A 15,044-nucleotide genomic window follows, 5' to 3' on the forward strand; every position below is an offset into this window, starting at 1 on the left:
CTGCCCATGCAAAGAAATTTAATTCAGTGGAACTTAAGTTTTTCATTTTTATTTAAATTTTCTAAAATCTCTTCTCACATGTATTTAAAATAAGAACACTATAAAAGACCTACTGTTAAAGTGGACTGCTTTTAGTTAAACATATATATTCACTATATTTCCAGAGACTTGAACTATACTATAGTCTCTATAGTTTCTTTGCTTCTTGAAAGTAACAGCTCTCCTTGAAGGTCCCAGAGAGCCAACAAGGAAGCATGGGTCCACTTAGTAACAGGGTATCCTAGTTTTAATATGTCACTTCAGCTCATTGTCTACGGGCATGACCTTCTCAGTTGGCCGCCCTTGGCCAACTTGGGTCCTCAGACTTCTTGATCAATAATGCCTGGCCTCCAACTCTCTAACATCACCATGTGCCTGCTCTTTGTCTGGCACCCCTCTCTGCCTTGTGTCATCTTACACCAAATTGCACCATCAACTACACCAGCTGCCTCTACCCTGATCCATCTGGCAAACAGAATGAAATGGGCACAAAAGGAAACAAGATTTACAAATCTCTGAGGAAAAAAAAAAAAAATCAATCCTGAAACTCAGTTTGATTATGTTTCAACTAGATACATTCTAGAAATCCAAATTGCATATTTGTATTCATGTATTTATGTAAAATATAAATGCCATTTAGAAATTCCAGATATACTTAATTCATTATGAGATAATATTTTAATACATATACGCTCTGTCCTCTGGATATTAACTTTTAGAAAAACCTTGTCTACCCTTGAACAGACAAACTCAAGCAACTCAGGATATATATGCACTTGTCATCAGAACATATGTGGAAGGAAAATAAATTCTAATATAAGCTCAAATGACATGAATAGATAAATAAATATGCTTTCAAAAACAATTTAAGTGGACTAAATTACTTAAGAACAGTGCTATTTCAGATTATCGGAGCTTCTTCATGGAAGTGATCATTCAAAAGAGTTACTGTCCAACTCATTCTATGATGCTGGCATTACCCTGATACTAAAAGCCAGATAAAATATATAAGGAAAAACAAAACAAAACTACACACCAATATCTCTCACAAATATTGATATAAAAACTCTCAAAAAAATACCAGCAAATCTGGGGTGCCCAGTCAGTCAAACATCTGACTCTGGATTTCAGCTCAGGTCGTGATCTCATGATTTGTGAGATCAAGCCCCACAATGGGCTCCATGCTGACAGCGTGGAGCCTGCTTTAGATTCTCTCTGCCCTCTCCCACTTGTGCTCTCTCTCTCTCAAAATAAATAAATAAACTTAAAAAAATACCACCTAACCAAATTCAGTCACATATTAAAAGGATTATATACCATGATCAAGTGGGATTTCTGGAATGCAAGGATGGTTCAACATACAAAAATCAATATACCATTGTCAACAGAATAAAGGAAAGAAATATGATTATCTCAATTGATGTTGAGAAAGCCTGTAACAAAATTCAACACCTTTCTTGAAAAACACACTCAGCAAACTAGGAATAAGACAAACTATCTTAACATAATTAAGGATGGCTGTACTCATAAATACATCATGTTGAGATTAATAACCTACAGCAAAGAAACTCATTAAAATTTCCCACCAGGAGTACTTACCAGCCAAAATTTTCTTGAATTGTTTAAACCACACATCACAGTGGTCTTCACTTAAATTAATAAGATCAAGCGTAGAATCTTTTAATTTATTTTGTTCCTTTTTCAAACATATGAAGAGTGTGATACCTAATAAGGTACCACTTCCCTGCTGTTTAACAGAATAACGTCGTTTCAGTTTGACAGAGAATATGTCCTTGAGTTCAATAAATTCTTCTTTACATAGAACATCATACTTGGAGTCACCTGAAAAAAATTAAATTTTCCAATTAAAACCAGTGTCCATATTTTATATGTATGAATAATAAAAAGTGAAAGCCCATAAAACCTTTATCATATTTATTTTTTACCAATTATGCTTCATATAAGTCCCTGTGTGAGTTGGGGAGGGAAGAAAGGGAAAATTGGGTCTATTTTCCCAAGAATTAAAACGGAGAAAAATGACATCAAGTTCCTGTCCAAGACATTCAAAAACTGAAAATATTCAATAGAAGAATTTCAAGAATATAGACAAAGCAACATTCCAAGAAAGAGTCTCCTTGGTCCTAACAGAGACAGAATAAAATGATGGAAAGAACAGAATTCACTAACAGAAGTGAGTTTATAACAAGTATTAGAGGCAAAGTGTAAGGAAAAAGATACATACATTCCAGGTAAAGTAAAACATGTACAAAAAGGAAACAGGAATATTACTGTATGAAACATAAATCCGTGCCAGTCTAGAACAAAACATCCACCTGAATTGAATTTTACCACAGTCAGACTTTAGTTTATAGTGGCATCAAATTTTACTGGTTATGTTTAACCTCCAGTCAGAAAACATGTGTTGTGGTAAAAGACCATTTCAGTGGACTCTCAAAGTAGGAGTGCTTTATACTTTAAAAAAAATACTTCTAAAATGTCTACTCTGGTCAAAATGGAATCACAGGGACTGGTTTACCTTCTGCCTGAAATAACTAAAAGGGTGGGCAAGATACATGAAACCTCAGTTTCCAGACATCTGCCATCAGGTAGCCCAAAACAGTATTCCCTGAGAGAGGGAAAACAAAGGAACCATGGGAGTGTTCCAGGCTACCGTCTGGGGAGGGTTTCCAGGCCACAGTGCAAGTTGGGAGCCCTGGTGGAACCTGGTTGTCTTACTGGGTGAAGCAGGAAGTAAGAGTCCAGAAAAGCCACAAGGACTGAGTTCACTAGGCAAATTACTGTAGAGAAGGAAGATGCAGAGAAGTGGGAATTCTGTAGATTTGCAGAGGGCCCCCTTGAATCTTCAGCTGAGTATGAAAGACATACGTGCAAGGCCAGGGAGAGAGAGACCCAAAGGATGAGACAGAACAATGCTCAGAGATCGCACAGACATGACCACCATGAGTTTAAAAGCAAGCCTCAAAAGGATTAAACTGTCTCCTAGTAATTCAATTACATCCTATAATAAAGTTCAAGAATACAAGGATAAAAAATGTTTACCAACTTTACATGGCAAAATTCACAGTATCTCTCATTCAACCAAAAATCACAATGCATGTAAAACAGCAACAAAACATGACCCATAATAAGAGGGAAAAAAGCCAATAGAAACAGATGCAGAACTACTACCAGTGTAACCAGCCCCACAAATCAGAGGTCCCCTCTCTCGGCTTCCTTGGCCCTTGAGCAGGCACAATACACTCAGATTGGAGCAAGGACTTCCAGGTACAGTAAGAAGTTGCTTCCCAGCTTTCTCAGTGACTGTTTGGGCCTCTCCCAACCATTCTGCAAACTATGTCCAGTTGTTCACAAAGCACACATACCATGGAAAAAAAAAAAAAAAAGCCCTTTTCTCAGTGTTTATGGTGGTGGGATAAGGTGAACCCAAAGTCAGTTTTAGGGGCCTGTCATCTCCTTGGAAAGCTCAGGCTTCAAGTACAGCGCACTTCTATTATTGTCACCCAGAGGCACATGGCCGGGGTCTCTAGAGCACTTCAAGAACACTTCATACCTTCAAGGATGAGAGATAGCAGGCTTGTTAAAGGTGCTTCTTCCAGACTAATCTTAAGATATTGATTATGCCCTCCTCTCTCATACAAATTTAATTTTTTTATGTCGTATAGCACACAAGAGCTCTGAAGAAGGATGAAAGGAAACAAAGAACCACTGAGGGAAAGAAAAAAAAATGCAAAGGATGAAATCAACTCCCCTTTTCACTCGAAGCCCTGTATTATAATCTGAATTCTTTATCATGTGTGTGCTTTACTTTGGCAGTGAACAATTCAATGGCTATTCTAATTTAAAACCTCTTATAAATTGAAAATTTAAAGATCCTACAGCAACATCCAAGATCAAACTTAGTAGGAAAAGCCAGAAGAATTTCTGGAAACAGTACAAGAATACCTATTGCCACTTTTACTATTTCAAATTATTCTGGACATTCTGGCTGATAGTGTATGAAAGAAAAATGAAATAAAAGGCAATTAAGTGGCAGAAGGGGCAGGAGGAGGGCTAAAATCATAACTATTGATAGATGATATCACAGTATGTTTGTAAAATCCAAAAGAATACCTTTAAAATCACTAGAACTAATAAAAAATACCCAGTAAGGAAACAGGTTACAAATATACCAATAGCCAGGAAGGAGACATAATGGGGTTAAAGATATCCCATGCCAATTAGCATATTATACCTAGGAATAAATTTAGCAAAATGATCTTGGACTTGTATGGAGGGAAAATGCTAAATAAGTGGAAATGTATTAAGCTCCAAGATTACATTTTTTCCATGCCTCATTATTAAATAACTACTGATAATGCTATTCCAATCAAAATCTCAATGGTATTTTCTTTGATGTAAGGGGGCAAGGAACTTAATCAAATGATTTGCAAATTTTCTTGAAATAAATGTATTACATTAATGAATAAAATGTTTTAGAAGTACAGCAACGAGGGACGCAGAGTATATGCCTGATTGGATATTAGTATTTTGTAAAGCTATAACAATTAAAATATAGGAATAGATAAGAGAATGGTTCAAAGAGATTTGTATACGCTTAAAAATCACTAATATGATAATGGTGGTATCTAAGCTCAGTAGGAAATATTCAGTAAAAGGTGATTTAGAGCGGATTAATCTTTTGAAAAAGGAAAAAAATAGAGCCTTATTTCATAATATATATCAGTATTTCTAGAATAGAAAGAATTTCATATAATCATTAGTAAAGCCTTAAGAGTGACAGTAAAGGTAGATATACAGAGACTGAAATATGTAACATAAAAATTATTCAATGCCCACCTGAAACTAATATAACACTATATGTTAATTATACTTCAATTAAGAAAGAAAGGAAATTATTCAATTGCTTATAAAGGCCTGAAGAACCATAAATAGATGTCACAAGCAAAAGCCAACCAGGCAGAAATATCGGCAACACATGACAATTAAATGATCTATTTAATCAAGGAACGAAACACTTTAGTGGCAAAGTACATAAAAGACCCAAGCAGGCATTTCACAAAAGAAGAAATGCAAATTGACCAATAGACATATGAGAAAGTTCAATCTAATTAGTAATCAAAGAAATGCAAATTAAAACAACAAGATACCATTTTTTGCCTTTTAGATTGGCACAAGATCAAAAATAATGCTCAACGATGGTGCGCGTAAAGGGAACCAATCCCAGTGCTGGTGGGAATGCAAAAATGGTAGCTGCTGGAGAACAAGTTGGGAATATGTATCAAAAGATTTCAAAATGTTAATTGCAGCAGTATGTAGAGTAGCAGAAATATTTAAAGCAATGCTCAAGTTCTTCAATAGGAGAATGGTTCAACCATAGTTTTCTGCAGCCCATAAATGAGCAAGTTAGAACTCTAGGACATTCATGTTAAGAGGTATGAATAAGTAGAATAAAAGCAAGTCACAAAGTAATCTGGGGGATTTAAGCTCAATTTCATTAAAAAGAAAAAAGAAACTCAAGTAGAAAACACACAACGAATTTAATACTGGTCACCTATTAAAGAGAAATATGAGGGAATAGGAGATTAATTGTTTCCTATAAACCTCCATAATTTCCCTTTCTATAATCAGCATTGAATTTACAATTTTTAAAACTGAAGAAAAGGAAAAATGCTTTAAAGTATGCATATGTTTGATCCAGCAATTTACTTCCAGGAATTTACCCTAAGGGAATAGATAATATGCACAATTTAACTAGAAGAATGTTTACCCAAGCATTATTGGAGTGAAACTTAGAAATAATCTAAATGAGTAACAGAGTATTGGTTCTATAAAGTATATCTCATATAACAAAATGCTATTCAGCCATTGAAATGTAGAAATCCGACGAGAAAAGGGTCTAAAGTAGCACATTTCTATTATTGTTTTGTATGTTTACTGAATACATTGTGTACGTGTAATATATTTTCATATGCACATTTATATGAAAATGCATATGAAAACTTGGAAGGGTAGTCAGATTGTGATTTTGTTTGCATATATGAATTTCTAATTTTTCTACAATGAGAATATTCTATAATCAATTGAAAAAGATTGTTTCTTTTGCTCATCCTAAAATAGCTCCTGATATTGTTTAATTTTTAAAATTCCATTCCCTAAAAAGAGTAGCTAATATTTAATGAGCATGTGCTGTATGCCAGACATTGCCCTAAACGCTTTACATGTATTATTATCTCATTTACTCCTCACAGCAACCCTAAGAGGCAGATGCTGTTTCCTAAATGAGAAGAAATTCAGGACAGAGTGTGTGTAACTTGTCCATGGTCATACATCTGGTAGGGACAGACCCAAGATTTTAATCCAAGCACTTTAGCTGGTCTTTACAACTTTGTAACAATGTTGGGCTGACCTAAAGAGCTTCTTCAGGTAAACGCACTCCCATCTGACCTTCTGGATCGGTTATTATTATTATTATTATTTTAATATTTATTTTTGAAAGAGAGAGAGCACACACACAAACGCAAGCAAGGGAGGGACAGAGAGAGAGGGAGACACAGAATCTGAAGCAGGTTCCAGGCTCCAAGCCATCAGCAACAGAACCCGATGTGGGGCTTGAACTCACGAACTGTGACATCACGACCTGAGCCAAAGTCAGACGCTTAACCAATTGAGCCACCCAGACGCCCCTTAGATGGGTTTTTAAGTCTAGTCAAACTTAAAACACTAGGCGAACAGCCGTTGTGTCTCTAACAGCAAGACAACAAATGTGTCCCTTAACAGAGTAGTACTACATCAGACTGAGGTGACCACGAGGGAAATGTGAGGTTAGATTACAGCAACAAGGAGCTTACAGAGAACATTCTAAGAATTCTTTTAGCTTTTTTTTTTAATTTTAATTTTAATTTTAGTTAGCTAACATACAGTTGGTTTCTGGAGTAGAATTTAGTGATTCATCATTTACATACAATGCCGAATCCCTATAACTCGGAGCCATATTTCCCACTCTTTTTGTTCAGGCTTCCAGGGTCTTTTCCCACATTTGCCCACAGATTCAAATTTGGGGGGTTTTATGCAAATGGTTACTTTGCTGAAGCGACAAAAGAAGAGACTAAGAGGAAGACCTACAGGTTTAAAGCAAACATTGTCCTTTTATTTGATAGGAAAATAAGGATAATTGATCTGTGAATAAAACACTTAAATTTTTCATGATAGATGGATGTTCTTTGCCATTGTTTTTCTCAGCAGCTACATCAATCTCTCAGGTACCAATTTCCTACATGGAATTCCTGATCTATTATTTATTTCTGCAATGGTAACCATTTACATAAGTCAATCTGCCCAGTTTTCTAATCACAGATTTCACTTAATTTTGGATAGAACTGTTTCCTGACATTTGAAGATGTGTACAGTATTACTCGTTTTACAGAAAACTGTTTTTTCATTCTGAATATAGTCTTCAGGAATAAACCTTGTTAGAATTCTGTGAACCTGAATTAAAGATGTTTTTATTTAAAGGCCTGGAACTGTTTATTGTTTAACCAGACATCAGATTGGGTGGTACTTTTTTAGGCCTTTGTTTTGTTTTTGAAGTTCTTAAGATATGAGCGGGGGACCAGCTGGCTCGGTACAGCAGCAGGACACTGGTTTCCCGGACTTGAAAGAGAGCTAGGGCCGGAGGTTCTTCAGGTTTCCAGGTGGAGAGCCCTGAGGCTCACCCCCAGTTAAGGAGGACGGTTCTAGAGATCATCTAATAGGATAAACTGAAAACTCTCAGGTCACTGTGTCTCCTCAATCCCCACTCCAAAACACTTACTCTTCGGGGTATACTTAGAATACACACACATTTATGAGAAACTAGATTAAGGAGAAAAAAACCATTCTGAGAGAAAATACTATTGCTCTGGGTCTATAAAATTGCCCATTTATCTGGACCCCTTCGTAGTAGCACCTTAAGAATGATTCAGACTCTATTCTCCAGATTAAAAAAATACTGCTTTGTATATCTAAACTATTTATAAATTTATAAATGCTGAAAAAAATTTCGGTCATATATCTGCTTAAATTTTCATCCACAAGATAGCTGCTTCGATCCCCATATTAGCCACCTCTGTTATAGTACAACCAATTTCCTCCACAAATAAAAGCAAATGTTTTCATAATTGTATGCAAAACCCACATTTTCACATACAACCAAGCACAGGCAAACTGTATGTTACAAGAGGAGTTAAAAAAAAATACTTTGGGGCATGTATTTTAAATGCAACTTTAATTTTACCTTAATGTTAAAAGACATCTTTATTGGTGAAAAATGTGGAATAAACCTTCATCCATAGAATAGTATTTTATAACAGTAGATAAAAATATGGAAATCTTCCATATACTTTTTTTCAGGTTATGAAAACGTAAACCTTACAGATGACATGTAATTTTTCTTTGTGGCATGTGGTTTATTATTTGAAATCTATTGGTTCATTAGTATCATATTGGTTATAGCTAGTTGTTTCAGAACATTAACTGTCCTCTCACATTACTTACAGAGATACTGGGGACCATCTGTTCTTGCAAGGGATTTAAGTATATGTCTATTGGATATCATGCTATTTATTTAATTCAGCACCCACTTCCTATTGTTGTATTTTCTTGGGGGGAAAAGTCAATTTAATTACAGGGAATAAAGATAACCTCTCCTGGCAGGTGACCCTGTCACACCACGAGAGCAAAGCAGGACCTACTTAAAGTAGGTTACAGTGGTTAAAAGAAGAGTAAAACCAACAACACTTAAGAATATTTAACAAAGGTTTAACAAAAATAGAACAGTGAATGGCGCTTTTAAAAATATTACTGTAAGCCCAGGGCTTGTCTAAATCAATCTTGGCACATCTGTCTGATGCGGACCATAAACAGGATTAGAGCGGGATTTATCTGCTTGGCGTTAATTGTGCTCACAGTTTCTGCACATGCCCACTCTTTAAAATACTGCCTGAAAAACAGGCCTGCCCGATACACAGCTCCCACAACACAGTGCAGACAAACACGTATGGTATATTACATGGTTAAGCAATGTGATGTCTAACAATTTTTTTTGGCTCTTCAGAATTACTTATCTAATCCCCTAATTAAAAATACAAAATTCTGTTTGAATACACCACATACTGAGATAAATCTGTGAAGCAGGGGACCAATAAATTTGAATACACTTTAATTGTAAGAAGAAAACACAATTTAATTGTTAATAATCAGGTTAAACCAGGGTTTAAACAAATAGGGCTGCTCCTATAATTTACTGAAAAAACCTTCACAATGCATTACTATCCTCAAGAATTAGGACACAGCACTCGTTAGCAGAAAAAGTTTCTAAATACATACACATATCAAGAGTGACAAGATATAGCATTCTTATCTAGTAAAAAAAAAATTATACAGGAAATTTTAAACTTCTCACAGAGAGAAGTAGAGAAAATGCCAATCCAATATCCAAAAGTCACATTTTTATCACATCAGATAGAAAATTAATGTTCATTTTCTACCTGTTTTTTCCCCACTTATTCTATCATGTGTAAACAGCTTAGATAGAGTTGAAAATTTGACTAATTGGAGATATTTAGGTATTTTTGCAAGAAGTCCAAAATGAACTAGCCAGTCAAAAAAATGTAAGTAGCAGTCTTTGGTTTGCAGATTTGACATATAGGCAACATGTAATTCCTTATTCCAAACAACATTTAATGCCTATGATGCTAAGTGATGTGAGAAGTTTTAAATTACTTAGTATGTTTTAATCATGAACGTATAAAATTGTTAAAGAACAGTATAATTGAAAATTTAGGTTAACTTTCAATCATAGGCAATCTTCGGCTTTAAAACTTTTTTGAGTCAGAACCTATTCATGTTCTAAATATCTTAGTGAGCTCTTAGAGATCAGTTTTCCCCTAAATCTCTATTAATAGACGGTAAGACTATACTTTTACTGTTATTTTATACAGAGCAGATAATCAGGAGAACTTGACAAATTAAGTCAATCATTTAAATAGTTAAAACACCCAGCAGCAGTTCTCAATGTAGAGTCTCAGAGGTTTTACGTGGTCAAACTGATCTTTAGGATAATTCTAAACATGTTATTTGCCTTTACACCGCGTTGGCATTGGCACTGATGTTTCAAGTGCAAAAGTGGTGATGTGTGCATCAAGGCAGTGACACTTTTACCAGTATTGTTGCATTCTTTACCACACTCCAAACTCACAGTTTAGAAATTAAAAGGTCCATTTCACTTAACTATCCCTGATGAAGTAGGAACAATCTAATTTTTTTTAAATTTCCACCCTGGACTACATTTTTCTTTAAATATTATGTGAGATGAAATGGAAACTATGCATAAAGCATTTCTGCTACAAATGAAAGTGATGACTGTCTCCAGGAAAAGCACTCATACTTTTAAGTTGCAATTGAACTAGCTGGTTTTGTGGAAGACTATTTTTACTTGAAAGATCCACTGACAGACAAGCTATGGTATTCAGACAGGAGTATTTGGCAAACATTCCCTGGAAAAATGAGCAAAGTGAGCCAGTCGCTCAAGAAAAACAACTAAAACTGTCAATGACAAAATTCAAGCTTTAGCGTAAAAAATTAGAATTTTATAAAACTTGTATCCATCACAATGAGTTTGACAGCTTCCCAATACTTAAAAAATTTTTTCATGAGACTGGTGATCATATTAATGTATCTGATATTTTTTAAATATTGGGTATTATAATGTGTCAACATTTAGAAGCTCTATTTAACTCAGTACATCAAATTTTCCAAATATGCAATGCAGGATGTTATAAAATCATGCACGAGTAAGAGATTTATTCAAAGTGCAAGACAAACCAGTAGATTTTCAAATAGACTACATAACCATATTGCTGTGTTTTCAGATTCAACATTATAACTGGCCTTACTAAACTGGCACTTGAGTTTTGTTGTAATATCAAAGGATAGCCACAATTATCCGAAAACATGATTAAAATACTTCTCCTCTTCCAAATACACATCTATATGAAAATGGATTTTCCTTATATACTTTAATCAAAACAACATATTCACAATAGATTGGATGCAGACACAATTTTTAAAACTCAGCTGTCTTATATTAAGCATCCTATTTTAAAAAGCTAGGTCTTCTAGTAAAGTCATTTGAAAAAAATGTAAGATAATAAAGTGGCATAATAAACTGGCATTTTTTAACTTTAGAAAATAATTGTTTTGAACAAAAATATTTTATCTTAAAGGCAATGGATTTATTACTATTATATTTAATGAATATTTTTAAATGTCTAAGTCCTAGTACCATAAGTACCAAGGGGTATAATTTTTAAGCAAAAGCTCTTTGTGGTTTTTGATAATTTCAGACTATAAAGTGGCCCCAGGGCTGAAAAGCTCAAGAACCCCTGCACTATAGTGTTGTGAACATAGGCCTAACCTTAAGAAAGTGCAGCCTAGAGATGGCATGATTCATGCATTTCATCTTTAACCACCTTAAATCAAATACAATGATACTAGGTTATTTTTAGATTCTGCCTTGAGTCCCTATTACATCTGAAACCTAGCAAAATTCACATTCTATAGCAGGCCTGATCATGCAAGGTGATTGGGTTTTGTCATTTTCACTTCAGCAAGAGCACTAATGTGCTACTTCCTTTGGGACAATTTATCCTTGACTTGATGATCTACTTAGATATTTGCCTCTGCCTGCATTTTATATGCTCACTTCCATTTCAATTCCTTACGAAAAGCATTTAAAAATGGAAAGTGTCTGGGGTGCCTGGGTGGCTCAGTCAGTTAAGCATCCAACTTCGGCTCAGGTCATGATCTCGTGGTTTGTGAGTTCGAGCCCCACTTCGAGCTCTGTGCTGACAGCTCGGAGCCTGGAGCCTGCTTCGGATTCTGTGTCTCTGTCTCCCTCTGCCCCTCCCCGACTTGTGCTATCAAAAATAAATAAAATGTAAAAAAAAAAAAAAAAAAAAAAAAAAAAAAAAAAAAAAAAAAAAAAAAAAGGAAAGTGTCTGATAATGGCACCAATAGAAAATATGGCCTTGATTCACCTTAACCTTATACTCTAGTCATTTGGCAGGCATTATCAGTTCAGGTATGTATACCATGATGTACAGTTTACATACATCACACCAGACGGCCTTTGTGCAGATACCCCTTGAACCTCTGAAGTACGGCAATTGGTCTTCCTTTCTCTAGTCTCTCAGCAATTCACTTTAACAATATCTTCATCGTCCTCCTGGTCTCTAATCTCTGTATCCCAGTACCTTGCGCTATGCTTAGGACATAGGCTTGACTTCCAATAGAAGTTTGTTATTGACAGTCTTTACCATCAGTCAGATCATATCTCAATCACACTGTATGCATTTCGACCTCTGAACCTTTGCTCCTTTATTTCCCAGGAAATGAAAGGCCTTCTTGACTCCATTTTCAAACATTAACCATCTGTCAAAGCACATTAAGAGACATTCTTCATTTCCCAGTCCTTCTGAGCTCCTATGGCCCAGTACACAGTTGAGATTCAATCACATATCAGAAGTTCCTAACTCACCAGAGGGCAAAAGCACAAAGGTCCTTCAAAGCCTTTTAAGAACTTAAGTTATATATTTTTACCATACTAACTGATGGGTCAAAATGGTAATGGGGAAGGGGTTAGCTAAAGTTAGTAACTCTTTAGGGTAAGCCCAAAAGTTTACTATTTCAATATATTTGAACACCTGCTATATTTTGGGCACTTTTATGTGTATATTAAAATGCTAATATGAATTTAACAGTCTCCATGGACCACTGTCTCTATGAGAACAAAGGTTAAGGAGTTCATCTTTCACAACCTGGAACTCGCTGGGCTGTGGGAACAGGACTATATGTATCTAAGCCAGAGTGATGATCTCTAGCGCCAGTGTCTAACATAGCCTGGTCTGGGCTTTCTGTCAGGTAAAGGCTTTTTCCTTCTGAGGACCTCAAAGATTGTCACACCAACTTTGTTTTCACCTCTGCCATTACTAGCCATCAATGCCCTACTGTGCAAGTCAGATCCCCCATTACCTCACGGTAGTCCCAACAAAGAGATCACACAGCCCTCCAGATAATCTGATGGGTTTTGCTACTGAGAGACACTAAGAAGCCCACTTTTATTACCAATTCCATTCAGGTTTACCCTGAAGACAGTAATTATTTGCTCCCAAGATAACAAGAAAATATTGAGAATAACTACTCAAAGTCCAGGAATACTGAACTAAGCACATGCAGCCCCTGTGTTGTTGGAAGGGAGTAGGAAGAACCATTACATGAGAGACAAAGCAGTAATTTTTCCTTGATGAAGGGACTGGTCCTAGTACCAGAAAGTAAGAATTTCATCTGAGGAGCCAAGACAGTGCAGGAACAGAGTGCCACAGTCCTGACTGTCCAGAAACAGACTGGAAGAGATTCACCTAATCAGCCTCCAGGACATCTGAAGTCACTATCAGTATATCTTCCTGGGGCCAGAGTTGGCCCTCTTGCAGTGAAGGAATCACTGTGCGTGGGAGAGGAAGGGAGAGAAATTGTCACAAGCTACATATACTGAACATACAAAAGCAAACTTAAAATGTACACATTTACAATAGCCACGATATGGAAATAACCTAAATGTCCATCAGTGGATGAATATAAAGAAAATGTGATACACACACACAGTGGAATATTGTTCAGCCTTAAGAAGAAGAAATCTTGCCATTGTAACATGGATGGACCTTGGGGGCACTGTACTAAGAAGGGAAATGTAAAAAAGAAATACCACATAGTCTCGCTTATATGTGGAATTTAACAAACAAAAACAAACAAACAGAAAAACTGAGCTCAGAGATAACAAGGAACAGACGGATCATTACCAGAGGTGGGGGGTGGGCAAAATGGGTGGAGGTAGTCAAAAGTTACAAACTCCCAGTTACAAAATAAATAAGTGTTGGGGACCTAACGGACAGCATGGTGTCTATGCATTACTGTACTGCATACTTGAAAGTTGCTGAGAGTAAATCTTGCAAGTTCTCATCACTGAGGACAATTTGTAACTATGTATGGAGATGGATGTCAACTTACTGTGGTTATTTCAGAATATATACAAATATCCAATCATTATGTCCTACACCTGAAATTTATATGCTACATGCCAATTATATGTAAATAAACAAATAGACATAATTTGAGATTTTCTAAAAATATTTGTAAATATTTATTCATTTGAGGAGGATTTGCAGACCTAGACTTAGTGGAGACAAAGGAAAGTAATGTACAATTTTAATATAGCTTATCATGGTTTTATTGAAAAAGTCTAATTTTACATTCAAGACAAAGTTCATGTTTATTTTTAATATGCTAGGCACATGAGGGATATGGCCTTTATTTCATTTCCACCATTAAAAGCATATAATTGACAAACATCTTTGGATTCTGTTTTGTTTTCGGCATTCAAAAACTGGCTAAGTAAACCCAGCGAGAATTGATTCACCAAGAAAAAAATTACAATGAAATTACTTATGAAGTGTAGCCAAGTTTTCTGACTTCCTCATTTACTTTCAGTTGGATTTAGGCAAAATGTAAAGAACAAATGTAAGTGTTAGTAAACAGACATACACATACACACACACACACACACACTCTATAAATTATGCTGGTCAGTTAATACCATTTAGGCTACTATTCACACAAAATATGATCCTCTACCTATACTTGAAGTAAAAAAAGAAAACTTAAAGCTATTTTGGAGTAAAAATTGGAGGTTAATTTTTTTTCTGAAAAATTTTAAATTAATTCAGAGTCCTATATGAAAATAAGCTCAATATTTGACCTTGGTGTCCTACATATATGGTATTTAATGCAAAGGTGTTCCTACTGAAAAGGAGTTTTATAAGAATTTCTTCTCCATGCATTTCATCATAATATATTTTCTACCATATAGTCAGGATGATGACAGAAAGACAAAA

General features: G+C 35.4%; 1 protein-coding gene across 1 annotated transcript in view; it reads right to left on the reverse strand.

Moving 5' to 3' along the window:
* The window catches only part of CERKL (ceramide kinase like), a 105,086-nt gene that overhangs the window by 64,195 nt on the left and 25,847 nt on the right, over positions 1-15,044 (reverse strand). The window contains exon 2 of the mRNA XM_042949311.1: positions 1,639-1,881. Within this exon, the coding sequence (XP_042805245.1) occupies positions 1,639-1,881 (243 nt within the window). The remainder of the gene's footprint in view (positions 1-1,638; positions 1,882-15,044) is intronic.

This window comes from Panthera leo, chromosome C1 (assembly GCF_018350215.1).
Source record: "Panthera leo isolate Ple1 chromosome C1, P.leo_Ple1_pat1.1, whole genome shotgun sequence".
In the NCBI taxonomy this organism is placed as follows: Eukaryota; Metazoa; Chordata; class Mammalia; order Carnivora; family Felidae; genus Panthera; species Panthera leo.